Below are 25,233 nucleotides of genomic sequence, written 5' to 3'. Positions count from 1 at the left end.
GTTCTGGATAATGTATTGCATCAGGAGACTGTCGACAGTGAATCAATTACAAGTAAAATTAATCTCAATAATATTTTTTTTAATATTTTACATTTTAATATTAGATCTATACATAAGAATTTTAATGAACTAGTAGCATACTTGCAAGCTTATGAGTTAAATTTTAGCGATATAATTGTTTTGGGAGAATCTTTTGAAAGTTATGACAATCAATATAATATTGACGGCTATAAGATGTTTTATAATGGAGCAAAATATAATAGAAATGATGGTGTTGTCATTTTTGTAAAATCCGATATAACTTTTGATATTAATCACGTTTTACTTAAAAATTCAAATGTTACACTGAGTCAGATCAATCTAAAAAAAGATGCCACTACTATCAGCGTGATTTGCACTTACAGAACCCCTAATACAGATAAACGCCTTTTTTTGAATGACCTTGGAATTTATTTACAAGAATGTAAAAAAAGTGAATTTAATATTTTTTTGGGTGATATTAACATAAATATTTTAAACAAGGATGATGACTGCGTAAACTCATATCTTTCCCTTTTAAATCATTTCGGCTTTTTATCATGTGTAAACTCTCCGACAAGAATTACCCCAGAAACAAGTACATGTCTTGATCACATTTTCTTTAACAAAAAAAATAATAATACGATGCAGGTCAACTCATATTTACTACATGCTGATGTGACAGATCACTATCCCGTTATGTTAAACATATCTAAAAAAAATTTTAATTGCAATAAAAATAAACATATAATTAAAAAAATAAATAGACTAAATGAACAAATTTTCTATAATCTTTTACAAGAAGAAAACTGGAACACTGTCCTATCTGAAACGGATTCAGCCAGAGCAACAGATAGTTTTTATAAAATTTTAGTAACCTATCGCGACCAGGCCAGTTACACAAAGACGATTCACATAAAAGAATATGAAAAACGTAAACCTTGGATAACCAATGGTATAATAACCAGTATAAAGAAAAGAGACAAAATGAAAAAACTACTTTTGCAAACTTTTAATGAAAATGATAATCTGATTTACAAAAATTATAGAAATAACCTAAATAAACTAATAAATAAAACTAAACACACATATTATAAAACGGAAATTGAAAATGCTGGCAGTAATCTTAAAAGAGTTTACAAATTAATAACAGAAGCGACTAATGGTCAGTCAAAAATTAAAAAAAACATACTTCCCATTGTAAATAATAAAACTAACATCCCCTTTACGAATATCAAGAGTTTGGCCGATTATTGTAACAATTACTTTACTAACATTGGACTGGAAATGTATAACAAAATTAAAACTAGCCAGAATGAAATAGATGTAAATACAGCCTTGTTGAATTCATTTTATTTAAGTCCAGTTGATAATAATGATATAATTAAACAGATTAACAATCTTAAGAACAATAGCTCTCCAGGGATAGATAACTTTACCTCTTCTTTAATAAAAAAGACACATTTATTTTTAGTTCGCCCCCTCGCCCATATTATTAATTTAATATTCACTACGGGAAAAGTCCCTGAACAATTTAAAATATCAATTGTGTCACCTATTTTTAAATCCGGAGAAAAAAGTAATATAAATAATTATCGACCAATCAGTGTAATAAATAATTTTGCTAAAGTTTTTGAGAAGTGCCTGAAAGATAGGTTAATGACATTTTTGCAAAGTAAAAACTTAATATCGAAACGACAATACGGTTTTCTTAGTGGGTCAAGTACAACAGATGCCCTATATCAACTTACTAAACAAATAACAGATAAACTGGAAAAGAACAAGAAATGTATTACAGTATTCCTGGATTTGGCAAAGGCCTTTGATACTGTGCCCTATGATCTTCTCTTGGATGTTTTATCTTCAAATGGAGTTAGGGGCCCAGTATTGGAGGTTTTTCAAAGTTATTTAACTGGAAGGCAGCAATATTTAAAAATTGAGGATACATTAAGTGAACCATTAGAAATAAAAATAGGAATACCTCAGGGAACCGTGTTAGGACCTTTACTATTCATTACATATATTAACTCACTAACAGAATTAAAAATTAAAGATGGTGCTGTTATATCATACGCAGATGATACGGCAATAATTTTCTCTGGAACAACATGGGAAAATGTGAAAGACAGTGCAATAATCGGAATACGTAAGATAAAAAACTGGCTAGACACTTTTAAATTATCACTTAACATATCAAAAACTCACTATATTGCATTTTCATTAACTGAAGCAAACCGCCCATCATTTAATTCTCTTGATATAGAAAACAATACACAACAGGATAATATTATTAAAGAAGTTTACTTCACTAAATATTTGGGTGTTACTATTGATAAGCATCTAAAATGGAATCACCACATTTTAAATCTAACCAAAAATATTCGAAAACTCTTACACAAATTTTACATTCTAAAACAAATCTTAAGCCGGAAATTGTTGGTTGCAGTTTATAGGGCATTGGTTGAGTCATTGATTAGATACGGTATTGTTGCATGGGGTGGACTGTACCAAACTTCTTTGAAACCCTTAAATGTGGTACAAAATTATATTTTAAAAATCATATTTGGGAAAAATAAACTATATTCAACCAATTTATTGTACTCATGTGATATTTTTGATGTCCGATCACTTTATGTTTTGGAAGTTTGTTGCTTTGTTCATAAAAATCCTGAACTGAATATTGCTGTAACACATACCTTTAATACTCGCAATAAGATGAATGAACACTTAAAAACTCCCAAAAGTAATACAAATTTAAATAAGCGTTTTATAAATTATTTTGCACCAAAAATATTTAATTTAGTTCCAAAGGATATAAGAAAAATAGCGAATAAAAAAAAATTTAAGAAATCTTGCAGACATTATATTTATACAAATAATAAAAAAGTTAAAGAACTATTTAACAGCAGTTAAAATTATAAATTGGAATTTATATAGGTTAGGTTTAAGTAACCGAATATGTAGTTTAGATTTTAAGTGAATATAAATTAGCATCAGATGGATTTATTGATATTTTGTAATATAAAAAATCTTGTTAACAGGCTCATTCAGGTTTTAAGTTACCTAGGTGCCTATGAGTATATTCCTACATTCCTACATTCATGTAATTTATATTATTATGTATTGATGTATGAATAAATAAATAAATAAAAAAAATTTACGAGTCAAGAAGGTATATGGGCTTGCAGATACTAGTGTGACAAAGCAGTTATAAACTGCTCATACATTTTATTTTAACAAAATAAATCTTATTTATGTAAAGATCTGTAATATTCCAGGAGAACTAAAAAAATACATAAAAAAGTAATAAAAAAATATCATTTTTACCCCAAATAAAAAAACTACAATTTTTTAAGCAGTTCAAGATATGAGCAGTATATACTGCAATCTGATATAATCTGCTGTCTTTACTCCAGTTTTCCAGATTCCGTTGTCATCTGCGGCAGCTTCGCTACTTTTTTGTCAAATTAATAAATATATGCGTAATACATTGTTGAACAGGAAATTAAAAAGACTATTGAAAATAATGGAATAATCAAATATGGCGCCCACAAGAAAAATAAAGTTAGTGATAGCTACCAAAAGACGAAACGTCATATTAAAAACATTACCAACTCGTCTTAAAATTTGGTGATGTAACATCCAAATTGGAATTGGTAGTCAAATTGGCTGAATAGTCAATTTGGCAAACTGTCACTTTTGGTTAAGCTGGAAATTACATTAAATTTCTTAAATTAATTTGGACTTGGAGAAAAATTACATGCCATACGTTAAGTTTTAACATCTAACCTTTAAATTATTTATTTTTTTTAGATTTCAATAAAGAGTGTCATGAATAGTTTAAAATCGTTAATTTTACATTAAGAGGGCCTAGAAAAATGTAATTGGCCATTTTTGGTTTTTCACCACTTTCCTAGATCATTACTATAGGTTAAAAGTATATATATTTTTGAATAATTTGTTGCCGAAAATACGGTTTTGCAAATTTTAGACTCATCTACAATTTACAACCATCATAAGAAACAAAAGACGGTTAATTCAATTTTTCTAGGCCTACTTGATGTCAAATTAAGGACATGTGGAGTGTAATTAAGGCTAGATAAAGGCTAAGAGCTAAAGGCTAAGAGCTAAAGGCTAGATATCAAAACTTGACATGTGGAGTGTAATTTCTCTAAAAATGTCATTTTCTATTAAAATAAAGTAGAAAACTATGGGGGATCTCATTTAAAATAAGAAAGGTGCGGTCATATCCGGTTCAACCGAAAGTGACAGAAATAATTGAATACCTTAGCCAATCTTCAAAAAACCATATCTCGAGGACACCCAGTATATGTACGTTTTTTTTCACTTTCTTCAGAAGTATTCATAATTTTTTAAATTTTAGAACGGAATTTTGTTAGGCATTAAATTTTTTTTGACAACTTTTCTTCAATTTATCCGACCTTGTATCTCCGACTGTTTTCAATAAAATCTGGATACCCTATACAGGGCCAGAGAGATGTCATATTTTACATAAAATTTTTTATTTTACACATATTTCTTTCTCTTTAAATTCTTCTCACTCTGTAAATTAAAAACTGTTAATTTTTTTAACGGCTAAGTTCACAAGAAAGTTGCCAACTATTACGAAAACTATCATAAAAGAAATAATTGCTTATAATTTACGCAAAATAATACTTACCACAATTTATTATCCATTGATCACAAATATGCTTAAATTTAACATTCTAACTGTAGAGTTTCTTCGTGAATTTCAACAATTTAACTATTCACACTTGGTACCACCCGGGCGTTTTTTAGGATGTTTATTCATTATAACTAATAAAATGTCAATAAAAAATGTATGAATATTTTAAATGAAATAAAATAACTAAAATTAAGAACTGTGAAACATATACTACGCCTTAGATTTATACCGCGTCGTAAAAAATTGGCAATAGAAGGCGGTAATTATTTCCATTCGGTAATTTTTTTTCAGTCAAGCGGGCAGACCGTCCACCGGGTGGATTGAATTTCTTAAACTTGGCAACGAGGGAAATGTTTTACGCCTGCTTAAAAAGCTGGCTGATTTTAGTATTGGAGTAGGTACCTGTTGCGTAGCTAGTTTAATCTGTAGTACTATTTATTTCACTTCTATATACGTTTATAAAATGCTTTGTTCCAATTATAATAATTATTTTTTCTAATTATAGTTTTGCTGAATTATTACTGTTGTGATAAGTCTTTTTGATAACGATATTCGCGAATTTACAATTCTTTATTACTTTTGTTTTAATAAAAATACCTAAATTAAGAAATAGTTATAAATCCAACCCTTGGATAACTATGCCCCGGGATTCCCCGGAACCTAGCTATCCGAGCCAACTCTTCCCTCAGGTAAGTAGATCGGCTGAGTAACTGCAGGTAATTTGGCGGTAATCCTATACTTTTGCAAATATATTTTTACGTCGTTGTAATATATTTTATATTCTGTTCCTTATTATAAATTATGGGTAAGACCTATGAAGTGTATGGGTTTTGAAGATTTTGCCTTTATTAATTTTAGTTTTCAGTTTATTAAAATCTATTTAGTTTATTTTAAAAAAAAGAGTTGTTTTACTATAGCCGTATAAGTCCTTTAGTATAGATTCTTGGTACTTAGTATTTGTCCAAGTGAAAGTGAATATTCGCGGTCATTTTTATTCTGTTGTAAAGATTTCTCTCTACAGTAAACAAGACTCCATTGCAAGAATTCTTTCAAATAATCTTTGTTATTCCAGCAAATTTTGTATGTATCAGAATCATTATTTTATTTTGTTTTATTGAAGTTTGATTTTTATAATAATAATTTATGTAATTTTTTATTCCGTAATTAAGTTCTGATATAGGCAGGGTTCGAAATTTGGAGATTTGTCATGTTAGCTAATAGAAATAGGCGTTTTTGAGGTTATGGCTTTTGGACAGTAACAATTATCTATGAATTAATTAATAATAATTAAAAAATAAAAAAACACATAGGTAACGTTAATAATAATCATGTACTTTTCTTACGTCGATAATTTTGTGTAAAAATTTACTTGGTTGCGCAGGCATTTGTTACTTTATAGGTTAAATCCCGTGAAAAAAGTAAAAAAATTAAATATCATTTTTATTAATTTTGAAATAACTTAAGTTTTATAAAGTAGATTAAAACTTTGATGTTGTACAATATTTTTTTAATAAATTTTTTATAGAGAGTAGTTCTTTACATCCAACCTATTTTTTGACTGTTTATGGTTTTTTACTTCCCTCTATAAGCAAATTTTTAATTTTTTTTTGGTTAAATTATTAGAAAAATCTTTATGATATGGATATAGAAAAGATATAACTATGTGGCATTACGAACAACAAAATGAATTAAATTCATAAAAAACTTTATTAAAACTACTTTAAAGAAGTTTAGCATTAAATATTATAAAGTGAGCTTCACACATTTTTGACCTTCTGCTAACAACCGAACTTAGTAATTATACCACGGGGTATACGATGTTATTAGTCAAGCGATATCTCGGTCAAAAACGATGGATAATTTTAAAATGGTTTCTTTCACCCCAAACAATAGTAACTAACTTAACAGCATTTATTCAGACTGTATATGAGGCTATAAACAACAAATATCAACTAGACGTAATTTATACGAATTTCGCTAAAGTCTATAAGATGGACCATGTACTTGTTGATCAGAAATTTAACAGGCTTGGTTTTCATTCTAATCTTGTAGAATTTTTTACCTCCTAGCAGATAGACACCAGCTTGTAGAATATATTGGGTTTAGATCATATGTATAAAACATATAGCGGTCCTGCTCAGTATAGCTATTTTTTTGTTTTCCATTTTTATCAATGACATGTCTGTTAATATTTTAAGCAATTTTCTTTTGTGTGCTGAAAATAACTTAAACCTTAAACTATTTCGCATTGTAACTATTTGAGAATTGTTTGCTCCTCCAAAATGATCCTAATTTAATCTTCAACTGGTGTAAGATCATTAGGGTTCTCTTTAATATAAAAAGTAAAGATGCCAATTTCTTTGTTGAAAAATAAAATTAGCTACATTAAATGGTACAATTCTTTCTAACTGTGATTATGTTCGTGATTTGGGTATCACAAGTATCACACAAATATCACATAAGGTCATCTTTTAAAATCTTTTGGTCTTATTATAAAAATTTCATCATTCTTCACTAATATATCAAGTAGAATCATCTTGTTTAATGCCCTAATAAACTAGCAATTACTTTATGCGGCTCCACTCTGGTAATTAAAACTATATTTCTCACATTGTCAGAGATCTCGCAAATTTCTGAAATATATTCCCGAATAAACTGAACCCAAAGAAGGATACGATCAGCACTTGTTACTCAGCAGTTTAAATGCTTTCTCTTCATCAGGAAACCATTTATTGGTTTGCTTTTTTTTTCAAATGATGAAAGGGTCATATTAAATTCCCGGATTTGCCAGCAGCTCTACACTTTATTGTGTGTTACATAAAAAAGATAATACGAGAAGAAAAAACATTTTTACTTACAAACATATAGTACAAATTCAGCAAAGAAAGAGCCTTTATACAGGGCATGCTTTTTCCATTTGAATCTGGATGTCAATCCTTTCACTCCTCCAAGTCTCCTCATCATATAAAAAATGATTGTTAAATATTATTGTTAGTATTTAATTAAATATCTCTTGTACTTTTTTCGTACATATTTTATAATTACCTATTAGTTATGCTTTTATATATGATTAATAATATTTTTTATTACGCATGCATTGTTATTATTTATATTTTTATATTTGATCTTACTGATTAGGACTAGATTCCTGTTAGACAAGAAATAAATTTGAATTTGAAAATTTAATGACTATTAATGACTATATACCTTTTGATATATCAAATAATTGAATAGCACTATCAGTGTGGCCGAAAGTGGAATCAAGAATCAACAGACTCAGAGTCCTTTGATAGCATTATTTCCAAAAAAATTGGAGTATAATAAGATTTTAGCTGTATTGAAGGACGGAGTATTTTTTCTTAGCTTGCATATTTTTCCAATTGATGCGGTAGTTCATATGGATCTCTTCTGGATCAATTTAAATTAACTCGTTCGATCTTTGTTTTTGTTTTTCAATAGCATCTATTTTCTTGGAAAATTTTTGCAAATTAAAAAAAAATCTCTTTTCATTTCCGTCTATTGGGTTAATTTCGTTAGGTTTTATTAGGCCATAATCTTCATTAGGAAGGACTGCTACTTTTGAGCGTCTTTGTTGAAAAAGTGGTCTTTTTTTTAAAGAAATTATGCGCTTATATTTTGCATTTTAGCCTTTATATTTTGAAATTTCCTTCCTAAAATTTTGAACCATCTTGAATAATATCACAATAATCATAAATTATTTATTAAAAGAAATTGCAGCAGCATTACAACCGGTCGAATAAGATCCTTAAAGGGAGTAATTTATGCATTTTCCATCAACAAACTATAGAATTGTGGTGGAAAACATGTACTTGTTGCTAAACAAGTCGCAACAAGTACATGTTGCAACTCATTCAAGGCAAATCTCAATATCCTGAAATAAGCCACATTCCTTCATTTCAGGAATACAATTTTTTTTAATGTCCTTTATCGTACAAGTGACGTGTGCCAATGCACTTTTCCTCTAAGGAACCGCCAGCTTAATTTTTTTGAATATGACTATTTTGTATATCGCTATACAGATTCTGTGTGTATTAGCAGCCAATAACTTCCTCAACATTGGTGAAACTGGTCAGTTTTTGGAATCGCTTTGTTTTCTTCCTAAATTCAAAAAATATGACTTTAAGAAAATACCATTGCAAGTATAATTGGAAGTGGTATGTTTCTAACAAATTACAACTATAATTTTCCTAATAAACCGACCTATAACCCGAATATTCATACTAAAAAAGAGTGTTCTAAACGAGTAACATCTAATACTGATAAACTACGTAAATATTTAATACGACCAAATTACGCGTAATGTTTGATGCATCATCAGGCTATATTTATTTAAGGGGGCGGAATTGTGCCTAGTTGCCTAGACTTTTGCGTTGATAATAAATAGGTGATTTTGTTTTATTCTTTTAATTTAGTATAATAATAGGGATAGAAAAAAAAACTTATATTAGTGTAGTTTAATTTTATTCAAGATATTTTAAATGTTTTATTTTATTTAATTTATTTTAAGCATATTTTTAATTTTACCTTTTCATGTATATCCGTATGAATGTATGTTAGTTCTTTCAGTGTTGTTACTTTTAAGAAAATTTTAAAAAATAAATAAATATTCAAAAAAAAAAGGAAAAAAAAAATTAATATAGTTAGTTCATAAGTAGATTCCTAGTTTTAATTTAATAAAAACATATTACAATGGACACATATGTAAGGGATTATAACTATGCACCTGTAGATACACGTGAATATAATAGTATACATCACTTTTTGGAAGACTTCCAAATGGAAGGAATTTTACTGTACAGTACCAAAATATAAGAAGTATATCTGGGAATTTTGATCAAATGCTTATAAACTTTAATAAAATATTTAATAACTTAGATATTTTTATTTTAATTGAAACTTGGCAAATAAATGACTTGACCTCTTTTTGCAATATCAGGTTATCAATTGGTGTATAGTTGTGGAACTATCAATAAAAATGATGGTGTCTTAATATACATAAAACAGTCAATAAATTTTACATACAATATTGTACAAATAGAGGAGTGTAAATGTCCCGAAATCCATGTTTGTCTTAATAATAACAGGCCACTTGTCATAACTGGAATATATAGACCACCATCAAGAAATACTGATATTTTCCTTACAGGACTAGCTCACTATCTTAAAGAAAGTCGAAATGCTTATTTCGGGTATAGTCATATTATAGCGGGTGATATAAATATAAATATAAAAAAATTGAATGATGTTGAGTGTAATAACTATCTAAATATTTTGTCTGAATATAGTTTTTTATCTCTAATAAATAAAAATACCAGAGTTTTTGATAATTCAGCCACCTGTATCGACCATTTCTTTATAAAAAAATTTAAAGAAAATTTTGATAGTCATTCTAGTGTTATAAAGACGCATATTACAGATCATTATACAATAGTATTACAACTTATTTTTACACCTTCAATTCCTAAGGCTAACTATTCATCAGCAAACAATGTAAAAACTTATATAGATTATAATAAACTAAGAGACTATTTAGGTAAAATGAATTGGACCTCTATGTATGAAATAACTGATGTACAAGATTGTTATTCCTGTTTGTACGAATGTATTTAATAATTACTTTGCTGACGTTAAACAAAGTTTAGCAGAGAAAATACCCTTAGTTCCACCAAGCCATAACAAACTAAAAAAATGGCAAATTCATCCTTTCTTGAGGAAACAAATAAGACAGAAATCGAAAAAAAATAACTCTATTAAAACCAAATAAAGCGCCTGGGTATGATCAAATAAAAGCTGAGACTCTTAAAGAAATAAAAATGTTAATATCCGAACCATATTTTTAATCTTAATTTTAAGAGGGGTATCATATCGACGGAATTGAAAACAGCTGTAATAAAACCGATTTTTAAAAAAGAAGATAAGGAACTAGCATCTAATTATTGGCCTATTTCTTCAATAAATAGCATGGCAAAAGTTTACGAAAGATTAATTAAAGTTAGATTGTCTATCTACCTTAAAAAATACGACTTGATATCAAACAGACAATTTGGTTTTCGCGAGGGCATTAGTACCCAAGACGCAATAGGCAATTTAACTAAAAAAATCTACAAATCTCTCGATGGTTGTAATCCTTGTCTATGTGTCTTCCTGGATCTTGCTAAGGCATTCGATACAGTTGACCACCATAAACTGTTGGAGGACTTGGATAATGTTTTTGAAGGTGGTAGACAATGGTACAGTGAAAACGTCTTGTCGAACTTGCTTACATTGGAGGAAGACTATCAACCAATCTTTGACAAAATAGACTTCGCTTGCCAGAAACTAAGAGAAAAGCTAAGAGCAAGCCACCTTTCAAAACTCCAAAACCTTAAATCCAGACGAACCAACAGGATTCAACCAGCACCAACCTCTAATCTCCCCGCCACCATCGTTAATGTGTCAAAAAGAACCCTTACCGATGCTGAACAAAAGGTGTTAAACAGAGGACTAAACTTCGTCATATCCTCAAAACCATCCTTTATAGACATAGTGTCTTCAGTAGAATCAATCCACCTACCACGTCCTGAGGCTATGAATTTGGACATGAGGTAAGGGTTGCTCTGGACTCACCTAAAAAACAGAAACCTTTGCAGAACATCAGCAAAGAAGAGGAAACAGCTCTCAGGAATCTCAAAAGTGAAAAGAACATCAAAATTCTTTCTGCAGATAAGGGCAATGCAACTGTGGTTATGGACCTGGAAACCTACGAAAACAAGGTTGAGGAAGTTTTGAACAAAGGCGAATACAGGCTACTATCTAAGGATCCGACGGCAACCATAGAAGGTCGAATTTACAGAGCACTTAAGAAGTACTCCTCAACATTGTCGGATGCGGTACGCTCTAGGCTGACACCACATTATAGCAAACCTCCACACCTATACGGACTACTCAAGATTCATAAGGAGCAAGAGCCTCTGCGGCCCATCACGAGCTCTAGAAATTCGCTGACATCAGAAATCTCGAAATTCCTTTTGGAGATCATTAGACCGATCCAGGGAAATGCAGCGTCTTTCGTGCGAAACTCTGCCCACTTTGCAGACCTTCTTGGAGGGATCGAAGTCGAGACCAATGACAGATTGGTGAGTTTTGATGTCGAAAGTCTCTACACCAATGTACCCATAGAAGAGTCTCTTAACATCATCCGAGACAAACTAAGCAAGGATGCAGCTTTCTCAACTCGGACCACACTGCCTCTGGACGGGGTGATGGAACTTTTGGAGATCTGTCTTCGTAATTCTTACTTTCAGGTCAAGGATAGATTCTACGCCCAAGACGAAGGACTTCCGATGGGTTCATCTCTTTCCCCAGTAATAGCAAACATCTTCATGGAATGGTTCGAGGAACATGTAATAGATGCCTCCTATTGCAAACCCAAGCTTTCATCATCATCTGGGACAAAGAGGAAAAAGCACTTCAGGAGTTTCTGCTTCACCTCAACAACTTCAGACCAACAATCAAGTTCACGATGGAGACAGAGAAGGACTCAGCTCTACCTTTCCTAGACGTCCTCGTTAAAAAGGTCGGTGGAAATCTACGAACTTCAGTTTATAGAAAACCAACACACACGGGCCAGTATCTTCACTATGAGTCCAACCATCCTGCAACCACCAAAGTAGGCATCATAAGATCCCTCTACAATAGAGCTCGAACCATCTGTAGAAGCGACGAGGATCTCAAGACTGAAGTGGATACCATCTACAAAGACCTACAACAGAATGGATATCTAAAGAAACTAATAAGTAGGACCAACCAAAAAACGCGTCCAAATCAAATCAGAGACGTGGCCACCACGACAACCAGACTTCTACCCATACCTTACATTAGGGGTACATCGGAACAAATCCGACGCATTGCCAGCAAGTACAATATTAGAACTGCCTTTAGATCTAGCACCACTATCAGAAGCGTGGTATCAAAGACCAAACCAGATGGCCTGTTGGATACCAAAAATTGCGTCTACCAGATCCCATGTGAGTGCGGTGACTCATACGTAGGTGAAACGAAGCGCCCCATAGAAGTCAGAGCGAAGGAACATCGCAGCTGGACCCAAAGAGGAGAGGTCTCCAAATCCGGAATAGCAGAGCACGCGTGGCATAATGGACACAATATCCATTGGTTAGAAGCCAAGATTCTGCACAAGGAACAGCACTGGCGGAAGAGGAAGTTCGTAGAGGCAGTTTTCATTTCACAGAATCAGGGGATCTTCAGCCAGCCAAGCGTCGATGTACCCAACATCTGGAAGCCTCTACTCTCAGAACAGTGTAGGATCTAGAGAGAGGCGTGTCCTCCTCCCAACTCCTTTCACGGATGACTTTCCTTTTCACATCGCTGCACACATCTAGTATATAAGCCTATAGAATAGTAATTTGCTGTCAGTTTACACTTGATAACGGTTGGAGATACTTACCAACCGAAACGTCGTGTTACATTAAATAAATAAGACAATGCAAGTTCGACAAGATGTTTTCGACTTGGATAATATTGGAATACGGGGAAAACCGCATAAATTATTTACAAATTACTTATCTGGTCGCACCCAAAGGGTTGTCATAGGAAATATTTTTAGCAAAACAAGAATGCGGTGTACCTCAGGGCACTATACTAGGACCTAATTTTTTTATAATTTACTTAAACTCTTTATTGGAAACAAATTTTTCAGCAGATATTATTAGCTTCGCGGATGATACAATTTTATTTTTTACCGAAAAAAACTGGGAAATTGTAAAAAGAATTTCAGAAGAGGTTTTAAAGGATGTTTTTAATTAGTTTTGGAGCAGGAAATTGAGTGAATTAGGATAAAACTAAATTTCTGTTTTTCAGTTTTTCATCATACAGAGATGGTCTTCCAAATTATGATAGGTTAAATATTCAATTGAACAGTTGATAAGATAACTTATATTTCAGCAGTACCTAGCATAAAATATTTAGGTATTACCATAGATGAACAACTTAAGTGAAATATTCATATACAAAACGTTGCAAATACCTTAAGATCTTTATTGGGTAGATTTAAGTTTTTAGCTGAAATATTAAGCATTTCGAAGTTAAAAATAATTAATTATGCCTTGCTAGAATCTCGTCTTTAATACGGAATTTTAGGATGGGGAGGGGCTAGAGACGTATTTTTAAAATGCCTAGAAATATTTTAACATATTTACACAAATATAAGTCAAACATTTCATTAATTATCCATCAGTATAATACAAGAAATCGTCAACAGTATTCCTCACAAACCACTAGAGCTAGGAAGACAATAGGGCAACATTGTCTTACTTATCTTCTTGCCAGATGTTATAATTTTTTACCAGTAGAAATGAGAGGTGTTATTCTAGGTAGCAACTCATTGGGATTGGTTAAAAGTAGGATCAAAAAATTTATTATCCTTCAAAATAGACAGCTTATTGATGGTTTGGTAAATATTAGAAATTAACATGTCCACTTATATGGCCCTTTAATTTTAATCTTGATCTGTGTCTTGCTTTGGTGCGGTACGGTAGTACGGTAATAACAGTTTTTCAAAGGACTACAAAATACAGTAGGTCTTTAGTTTGGTAATCCTGTTATAAAAATGTTTTGTTGAATTGTTTGATTTTTTTTTTGTTTTGATTAGTTTTATGAGTTTTAATTAATTTTTATGCGTTGCAATTAGCATTGCAATTGCAATAGATTCATAGTTTAGATTGTTTGTTTTGTTTATTATTATTATTATTATTATTATTATTATTATTATTATTATTATATCGGACACTCACAAATGCCCATGCCAACTCTAAAACTTGAGCCCAGGGCCACCAGTACTACATTAATACCAGAACGCTGCAGACGGAAAATCTGTACTTAAATATATACATCCTACAAAAATAAACTACTTAATATGAAAAAGGAGCATACGTAACTTTATATTCCACGTATTTTGTAATTAAACGAAAATTTTTTAGAATCACAACGTATATATAGACTTTAGCCTTATTCATAAGTTCTAAACAATTTTTTTTGGTCTGGGTATCCTCAGAAAAAATGTATTTTAATGACATTTTAATGTTAATAATTCCTTACCAGCGCATATTAAACTTGCGCCTGTTTTTATCCATCGTTAAAATTTTACAGTGAAAACATGAATATTGATGTGCTAGGTAGAAGAATAAGCCGTAGAGTATATCTAAGTGAAGTTAAAATCGCTAGGGCCATAAACCGTTATTTAAGAAAGGTTATTCCACAAGAAGAGTCGCAGAACTTTTTAATGTGAGTCGGCCGCTATAAATAGAGCATGGATTCGGTATTTAATTTATATACTTTGTCGAAGGATCACATCACCTCGAGAAGTCCGTTTATTAAGTCTGTGTATATCAACCATTTATTTCTGGCACCTCAGCTTTCAGTCCTGGCAGCTACGTTCTCCATAAACCTCTTTAATAATCGGCTGAACAATTTCTCAAAGTCGTCCTCTTCTGGAATGACATTTCGGATAAGAAACTGACGTATCTATTAGCTTAGAGAGATGTGCTAGTAGAAAAGCCTGGCTTGCTTATTATCGTAAAGTTTATCCAGAAATGGTTGAACATTCCATCTGGATATGACAGTGGAAGCAAAAAAAAGTGCAATATCAGCTTCAAATTCTTGCAAGATCTTTCCTGACTTCTAACACCGATTATTCTATTGTGTGACTTATCAGAAACAATAGAAGAATCGGTGGCTTGTAAAGCTCTAGCACATGGTGTGGCATTCCAGGCCAGAAATGCCACACCATGTGCTAGAGCTTTACAAGTTAGGATAATTCACTCCGAGCACCCGGTGAGTGTTCTGTTCGCTGGTTAGCTGACTGCTCTCCAAAGAAATATATTTCGGGCGCTTCAATCACTGCCTGAGGATGACCCACAAGTGATGTTCCACGAGTGTTTGCACAAACCCGGGTGGCTACAACTCACTTGTGCGGACGACGAAACTGCCAAATGGCTGAAAGAGGCTGCATTGACTCTTCAACCTTGCGAGGGAGCTAAGCTCACGTTTGTGAGAGGGTCAGACCTTCCACGATCCAATATCTTCGTAATATACCTTCGACGACGGCGGAGATCACCGCTTAAGTGCGGGTGACGTGTTAACGCCTTTGAGGTGAATGAACCGAAGCCTGGATACTAGCGAATGGGTCGTAATATATATTGAGTGGTCGGGACTGGATCACACCTGGACCCTTGCTGTAGATGACACATCCATCGAGACGCTGAGGTTAATGAACTTCATACCATTCTTTGGCTTCGGAGAAGTGCGGTTTCGTCCATAAACTAAAGCGTTTCAGGAGCGAAGAGCTGAGAGCTAGAACACGGCCGGAGCTTAAGCCTCTGGACAGTCGTTCACAGGGAAGATTAGTTCGGTTTCAAAAAAATGCCCTGAAGTAGTAGCAATTGACCTCAGCAAAGGGTAAACACACACCGGTGCCCAAGAAGGAGTTGGAGGGGAAGAGGAGTTCTGCAAAGCAACCACCTGGTTCACCACTCAAAGGGATTGAACCTGGTCAACCTAAAGGGCCCAAGCCATATGGCAGGATGGGTAAGCTTACTGCGTAAAAAATTGCACACAGCAGTTGGAAGTACTACAAGCCAATCTGCAGCATGCTGAAAGCAATGCAAAAATGCAAAGCATGGCAAGCATGGCAAAGCATAACAAAAAACTTCGATGAGGCTAAAATCGACATTGCTCTTATCCAAGAACCATGGAACACCGATAAAGGTCGAGTCTGTGAACTGGGTATAACCACTGATAAATTAATCGAACCACCCCTTGGCAACAATCCCGGGGCGTGTATGCTTATCAGGAATAACCACACACAGTTTAGGGTAGCACAAGCGATTATCAAAGCGGTGAGTCTCTCTTCAACTATATACTTGGGGAGGGAGTAACAATTAATAATATAGAAGAAACGCCCGCTCTATGTCCCCGCTCAATGTCTACTAATAAGCCTAGCAGCAAATAAATTAACAGACTTCGACTGTAAGAGGTCGAGTCCAAGCCTACGCAGATTACCCGGTGATTCTGTTATAAGGCAAAAAGGAGAACACAAGATCTCAAGAATATAGAGAGAATCTCAACAGTACTACAAGAAGTGCTGATAATCATTTTAAAATGATACGAAATGATTGGATTGATTTCTTTGTACTGCAAAGCTTGGATGGAATCAACTGAACTACTTAAAAACCGTACACTCACAGTATACCTTCTTGCCATCAGACCTAATGCCAAGAAAAATATTAAAAATAGGTTTATACTGAGTTATGATGTAACCTTTGGTTACAGCTTGTACGGGTTAGCTAGGGGGGTTTACACTTGGTCCCCTATATGCCAAGGTTGTGTTGGTAGAATGTGGGTCTTAAAAGGTGGTTAAAAGAGCGCCACACACGATTTACTAGATGCACCCACTAACCCACCAATATAACCAATACCGTGTGTAGTAACAATAAGAATAAAAAAATTTGCTCAAAATAAAAAAATATTACAATTTATTTGGTACCTTCATTTTCTGGTGGTCTGGAACCTACCTGGTATCATTCGATTGCCCTCTATGTAACTCAAGTCAACCTCAGTGTAAGGTGAGTTTAGTACATTTTAATATTTCATTTCAATGCTGATTTAATACCGCAGATTTAAATACTTTTTGAATAGATAGTATGAATATATAGCATGCATATACAGATCGTGTTATCGTGAGCTACGTATTACCCAAAATAATGGCAACACCGCTTGGTTGCGGCTTGCAGGCGGCGGAATTTTTCGTTTTTATTTTTTGAACCGGGAGTCAGCAGACCTCACTTTGCTGTGTTACTGCACGTTGCATTAATAATTTTTAAGCGTTATCTTCGTGTTTTTTCCACTATGGCTGTTTATACCCCCTCCGAAAGAGTTCAACTAATTAAATGGTTTTATGGAGGCAACTCGGCAGTATAATGTAGAGATTTCTTTTCAGTGACATTTGAGAATAGACCGATTCCTTGTGCAAAAACGGTTTTAAATTTTGAACATTTTTTTGTTTCCAAGATTGTAAAAAATGCCACGCAAAACGTCAAGAATTACCTGTTGAAGTGGTCCAGGATATAGAATGGCGGGAAGAAATGGTTTGCAGTACCCTAGAACTTGATTCAACACGGTCCACTAGAAGTGTTGGAGAGGAACTGGGAATGAGCAATAAAACTGTTGCTCGTATCTGGAAAAAATATGGGTACAAATGTTTTAAGTATTCAAAAACTCAGGAAATATTTCCTAAAGACCAGTTGCGAAGAATGGAATTTTGCGAAACCATGATGGAAATGGCAAATGAAAACGAATATTTTTTAAAAAATATTTTGTTTTCTGATGAATCTTCTTTTCCATTACATGGCAAACACAATCCTTCCATTGTTTGTTATTGGTCTCAGTCAAACGAGCACAGAAGTTTTCAGTTTCGTACCCAGTATCCTCAGAAATTGAATGTTTGGGCAGGTATTTTGGGCGACAATGTTATAGGGCCATTTTTTATTGATGGCACTTTAAACGCCCAAAAGTGCCTTGAGTTGCAAAACCAAGTTCTTCCTGCCATTTAAATCCTACCTGATGTAGACCTGGGATCGGTTTATTTTCAGGAAGATGGCTGTCCTGCTCATAACGCGGCTAGGGTAAAAGAATTTTTAACAAGTACTTTTCCTAACCGCCTTATTAGTGGGACTGGGGATAATAAATGGCCTCCTAGATCTCCAGATTTGTCTCCAAATGACTTTTATCTGTGGGGTTACTTTAAGCAGACCATTTACAAGCATGAATTTAGTAGGCCAACAAACTTAGAGGAGTTGCGAAATAAAATTGTCGAAGGTGCCAATTCCATTTTACCTGAAACTCTTTTGGAGGTGCGAAATAGCTTTTACGATAGGTTAAGTTATTGTTTAGCGAAAGAAGGCGGTTTATTTGGGCCTTTTATTTAAAAAATGATATGTTATTAAGTTTGTTTCTTAGAGTTTTATTTCTGATTTTCTATTATATTTTTATTGATTTTTTTAATTGATATTTTATTTTTTATTAGAATAACGCTTTAATTTTCAGTATGCAAAACACAGCATATTAAACATTTTAAGATTACAATTCTATGCGGGTTTTACACATTGTCATATCTGTAAAACCCGCATTAGAATAAATATTTTAAAAATGCCTGGATTTTCGCGTAATATTTTGGGACATTTTGTCGCCAAACAACGCAGCTTCCACGAAAGTCAGATGTTTACTAATCCCGTCCTCGGGCCGGCCGGGGCGGTGCTCTGTCGCAGGCTTTCGTACACGCGCGACGTTGCAAAATTTCGCCTCTATGCTGTTTCCTATAAGTAACGAATGAAAACACGATCTGTATAGATAAATATATAGGTACTGCAGAATAGACACTGCAGCCGATGAGCTAAAATAAAATGCCAATTACCTTATGTTTCAGAACCAATAAATGTCTGACATTACACATACAAAATTTAAAAGAAATTAAATCAAATTAAAAGACAAGGAAAGGATTAAATTTAAAGTAATATCACAAGGTCATAAGGAATGAGCACCACTAATATGAAATATAAATGTATAATGAAATTTTCAAACAGATATTCCGAAGCATGGGCAACCCGCACTCAAAGCTCGCCAAGTCAAAAAGAGAAAAGCTGATTTAAGTTACTGTAAAATTACTAATAATATTGTTAACGAAAAATATAAAATAACGATCAATAGCATAGGATTTCAAGTAAGTTCCTGTACATAGAGGAGAGCAAAATATCTACTAAATTACATTATAGTAAGCTCATACAATTCGGGTGCTACATAATACAAAATTAATATAAATGATAAATCAAATCTTATCTAAAGAACAAAATACATAGTTATCTTAACAATAGAAGTAGTACAATAGATATAAAGAGCTTAAACACTATGCGTAGATGGTTGCCCAAAATCATTGTTAAATAGCAAGTATCCAATGCTATTTAACAATGGAGCTATGCCTACTCTGAGCAAGGGAATGTTACTATCGATTTTTAAGTTTCGCCATTTTATAAGTAAAATTGAATATTGGGATTATTATATATTAAATTATTGTAATGTAACATTGACATGTTACGGGGTCAAGATACAAGACCGAGCGAACTGGAATCAGAAACGGATATAACTAGAGAAAGCGGACATTCGAGTATATTCTAATTTAGGAGTAGGAGCTGAAATATACTGCACTCAATGACAGAAATATCTCGCTGCCTTGAGAAATAGCCAATCTTTTAAGCGGAAATACATGCCATTGAAATCTGTGCAAAAATGCCTAATCAAATGCAACTTGAAAACATAACCATCAAAATCTACAGTGTTAGTCAGGCGGCTCTAAAAGCGCTTAAATTCTCTATCAGAACCAGATTACAATACGACAAAACACAAAAGCACAACCTTGGGAATGTATACCAGCCACTGCAGATTGGTTTGGCCGAAATTGTCGAATGCAGACTATGCATGATGAAGGACGACATTGCAGAGCACATCCTATGTAGATATCCTATATAGATAGGTAGGTACTAGAGAGAACCAGCCATCTTTGGCAATATCTTACTCATGACGGACGGCATTAAGAATGCTTCTCCCAATTAAATTATCGAACTTTTAAAAAGGGCGGATTTAACGAGTATTGCTTAACTTGTTATAACGAGTTATACTTAAATACTTAACGAGTACTTAAGTATGAACTAGGGGTAAGCTACAATAGACCTAGGATCGCAGTGGAGGCCCACTCGTAATAAACCTAACCTAATGTATCTTCACTAAACAATTAAACAATTTTAAACAGCGCCTAAAATAAAACAGCAAAAAAACGTCCCAGAACTATTCGGCAAACGCTGAGGTGGTAACAGCAACGCAAAATTAAGTTAGCTTATATAATTTTAATAAAGGATAAATCGATCGTATAGATTATATTTGCTTCTTTTGTGTCATTTAATACTTAGTCTTGTATATATTTTCACATCTTTTTTATACCATTAAGTGAGTTGTATTTGTTAGTTTCCATTATTTACATGATCTATATTAATTAAACCATTTTGATAGATTTTCTTACGTTGCTTATACTTACGAAAACAGTCCTTTTGAAATAATTTTAAGGGATGTGAATATGGGATTAGTGTTTCCTGTGTAAATATCTGCTTGGGTAATAAATGTGGATAATACGTTTTATTTTGAGGAGGCGAACAAATTGGAAGATGGTGTAGTTTGAGTTGCTTCGAATCTTCCTTGGATGTTTTTAAGTGGTTATCTGAAAATAAAGATTTCATTAGTTCATTAAGTACTAGTAACTATAAGTCATCGATGTTAAAAGACAATAATATGTATATTTATACGCGTATATTATCCAGATGCAACAAAACCAGTCTATTTTTAAAGTTGTGGAGTTTAGCGGCTAAATTTAGTCATTTCGTAATTACAGAAGTTATACTGCAAGACAGTATAGCTTTAAGGTTGAAATAAATTAGGAGAAGTTTGAAATTTGTGAACTGAAATAGTGAGTATTTTAGCAAATTTAAAATAGTGTGGGAAGAAGAAACCTTTTTTTATTAATAAGATTTTATTAGTAAACAAATTAGCCCAAGAGAAATAAAGCGAAAAAAATTTTTGAAAATAGCCGAAGCATAAGCGAGTATCCGCTGTCCGAAGTATAGCCGTGTTTACATTTTTTCGTGGCCTCTGTTTAGTTTTGCGGGAGGGAATTGAGCGTGGCTTGTAGTGGGCAAAAAGGAACACTTAATACCTTTTTTTCTTTTCAAGATAAAGAAATTAAATTTAGTATATCGATAAAACAGGTATAAGAGCATCTTTTGACATATTCTGTTATTTTTCGTTTTTTCCGGTTTAACAGGAAGTGACACTAACTTTTTTATTTTAAATGGAACAATTGGTATATTATTAAGAATTGTGATAGAAAATAATATTCTGAGAATAATGACACCACACTTGCCACTTTTTATTTTATACTCATCGAAAAAATCAATTTTTTAAATTTTGAACTAGGGTGCTATGAATGCCTTAAAAGTTTTAATTTTTACCCAAGTAATCACGGAAAATATTATTCATTGTATTTTATTAAATATTATATAAATATTTATGTTGAATGTAGCGCCACCTATATTCAATGGTAAATAAGTAGTAACTGTCTTTTGTATTAAGTTACCATCTTTAAAATTTTCATTCTGTGTGTTGTCTGTCAAAAATAATGATGTCATGTGTAACATCTTTTTTCAAATTAAAATAATCACTATAATAAAACCTCCGAGTTTTATTTCGACGGTCTACGGAAATCAAATAATTATAATTTATAATTTATAATTTATAATTTATAATTTATAATTTATAATTTATAATTTATAATTTATAATTTATAATTTATAATTTATAATTTATAATTTATAATTTATAATTTATAATTTATAATTTATAATTTATAATTTATAATTTATAATTTATAATTTATAATTTATAATTTATAATTTATAATTTATAATTATTTAAGTTAAATAATTTAAAAATTAGGTATGAAAAAAAGTTGACATTTGAGGTATTGTTTTTTTTTAAGAATGTCATTTTCTATCAAAATATGTCAAAAAAATTGGGGTATCCTATTTAAAACAAGAAAGTTAAGGTTATTTCCGATTAAACCGGAAGTAACAGAACTGAATACTGAACAACTGAATACGTCACCCAATCCCAATTTGGATGCTACACCCACGTATCAAATTTCATTTTTTTACTTACAATTTAAGAAAGTTATAGGGGCGAACCACTTTACTAAGACACCTGGTTTACTTAAATATACTGAAATGTAAGCGAAAAAATAGCCTACAAAAAAATGTAGTGCCTATTCTTGGATGAACTAGTGCTCGGCATACCTACACAAAAAAGATTTCAAAAAGCTTTTTTCTACTACCGTAGGTAAATAACTCACTTTACACACTTCCCAGGGTTTATAAAGATTTCCTTTTTACGCGGCAGTGTCTAAAAATGTCTTTTAACGCACTATCAAATTTGATAATTTTAATATTTTTAATGTTTTCTTCGGTAGTAGACAAAATTTTGTATTTTACACCTGTTTAAAATCCTCTTTTTTGATTCTTGGGAGTTTCCCATTCATAAAAAAAAGAATCATTTTATACATTTGTTACATAACTTACTATTTTAATATATCCTGAAACGGAACCGATAACTACGTAAAGTTAAAGCTAGTAAAAAAATTATTTTGTCAAATACTAATGGAAATAATGACTTTAAATTACCCTCTTGTTTTTTTTTATGTAAGCCAATTATAGAAGTTCCTCGCGTGACTATCATATTACATTAATCTACTTTTAGATATGGGTTCATTCCAAAGCAAATTAATGCAGTGAGAGAAAATCGCACCATTATATTTTGTGATAATAAAGTTTGGCTTCGAAACAAAATAAAAAAGTTTTGAAATTTTGCACGGAAAAACTATTATCTGACTTACGTATTTTGTCATTTAATTAAGGATATTATAAATATTCTTACTGATAACGGGACTGAAAATGTTTTAAAAATATACATGCTTTTTCTAATAACAAATTTAAGGCCGAATTTCGATCAATTATTTATTCGTGTTTGATAAAACATTATTATTGTTGTGTGCCGGTCGTGTTAGGATAAGCTTTTAAACCTTTTTATACCTTCAGTCAATTGTATACTGTAATTTTAGGTCTCCTAGTGCCCAGTAAGGTGCAACATAAGTTACTTTCCTGCTTTCATTATACAGGGTGTCCGAGACAAAATAGTCGTTTGTCTGACAATTGTTATTCAAAAAGTTTGCGAATATTTCCGTACTTATTAGATGATATTTGTTAACAATTCTGTTTCGAAGATCTACAAGGGAGTCAGATTTTGTCGCAAAGACTTTGGTTCTTAGATCACCTCATAAAAAAATCGAAAGGGGTAAGATTAAGAGATCTAGCAAACTATTCTACGCTACCCCTCCGGTAAATCCATCGTTGAAAGAATGACGAACGCCAGCAGTATAATGTCGTGGTGCCCGTCTTGTTGAAGCATCAGTTCATTTTCTAGAAGGTTACTATCTTGTTTAAGTAACGCAATTATAGATTATCAGAGTGATAGCATTCTGCAGAAGTAAGTTCCAAGTAATTTTCAGCACTAGGGTTTAAGACAAAAAGGTCTAACAAAATGATTTTCCAGGATACCAAGCCATACATTAAATTTTGGGTTGCTGCGTATATTACTCAAAATAAATGAGGATTAGTATCGCTCCAGTATCGACAGTTGTATCTATTGACACCATGTAAACAAAAACAGCATTCGTCCGAGAAACAGAGATTCTACAGCAAATTTCTCTCAACATGACATGCAAGATGCAGTAGCAATTTTTTGCGCAGATGTATTAGGCTCCATCTCAAAATGACCCAATACTGCAATTTCTACCACGTCATTCTCACTGGGTGTTATATTTACATCCATTTTTCGTTAGTTAATGGAATTGTCATTTGTCACGCTAAACCTCATAAATATTTAACTTTTAATGTGAGGTTCCTGCACTAGAGCATTATATTATTGATTTTCTTGTTCAGTGCCTTTTTATAGGATTGCTTGAAGTTTGCAAATGTGTATTTATATTTCTTACTTTACTTATTAAATATAGTAAGTTAGGCTGCAACTCTACCTACATAATATAATTTTAATATAGTTATTCAGAACCAATTATTATATATGTTACTATAGATATTAACTCGTTAATTTTTTTTATGGTCACCTTTATTCGTTTCGACACTGAAATCAAGATCTGCAGCATTTACTTGTTGTAATTAATATTTTTCTTTCGGGATAATGGCAACGGCAGAAACAGCGCAAATGAATCGAGTCGCGCCATCTTCTCCCAAGTTTTCCATTGTACGATCATTGGTTGTAAGAGTTCTGTTATGGATTAATTAATTTTTCCTAATAGTTAATTTCTTCGCTTATCCTAATGGCTTTCGATAGTAGAGTTTATGTTTAAATTTCATTAAAGATCTTTTTTACATTTTTAGACATAATATACAATATAACTTTAATTGTTTTTTTCACAAATATAAATATAGGCGTAGCCGATCGAGAGTTCTAGCCGTGACACTGGTTTCGTGGCGTCAAAATTGAAGCCGAGATTTGGTGGCGCACGCCGTACAGTGGAACGACTAAGTGGAGATACCGCGGGACCTAATATTTTACATTTTACAAGATAATATATATTTTTTATTATTACGTATTTTTAGGTATATGATAAATGTTTTAAATATTTTTTATTATTTATTTTATTGGAAAAATATACATAAACGGTGTTTCAAATTCGTCTACCCTCAAAATACGAAAATGGATAATTTACCCCAAAGTTGCACATTATTTACTTATGTGCAACACAACTTATTAAGAATATGCCATATAAAAAAATATATAGATTA

General features: G+C 32.3%; 1 protein-coding gene across 1 annotated transcript in view; it reads right to left on the bottom strand.

Annotated features, from left to right (window-relative positions):
• The window catches only part of LOC126734652 (transcription factor VBP-like), a 194,236-nt gene that overhangs the window by 115,580 nt on the left and 53,423 nt on the right, over positions 1 to 25,233 (bottom strand). Inside the window, exon 2 of the mRNA XM_050438350.1 lies at positions 20,862 to 21,041. Within this exon, the coding sequence (XP_050294307.1) occupies positions 20,862 to 21,041 (180 nt within the window). The remainder of the gene's footprint in view (positions 1 to 20,861; positions 21,042 to 25,233) is intronic.

The sequence above is a fragment of the Anthonomus grandis genome, chromosome 3 (genome assembly GCF_022605725.1).
Source record: "Anthonomus grandis grandis chromosome 3, icAntGran1.3, whole genome shotgun sequence".
Classification (NCBI taxonomy): domain Eukaryota; kingdom Metazoa; phylum Arthropoda; class Insecta; order Coleoptera; family Curculionidae; genus Anthonomus; species Anthonomus grandis.
Note: the sequence above shows the minus strand (reverse complement) of the source record. Positions and strands in the feature narration are given on the sequence as shown.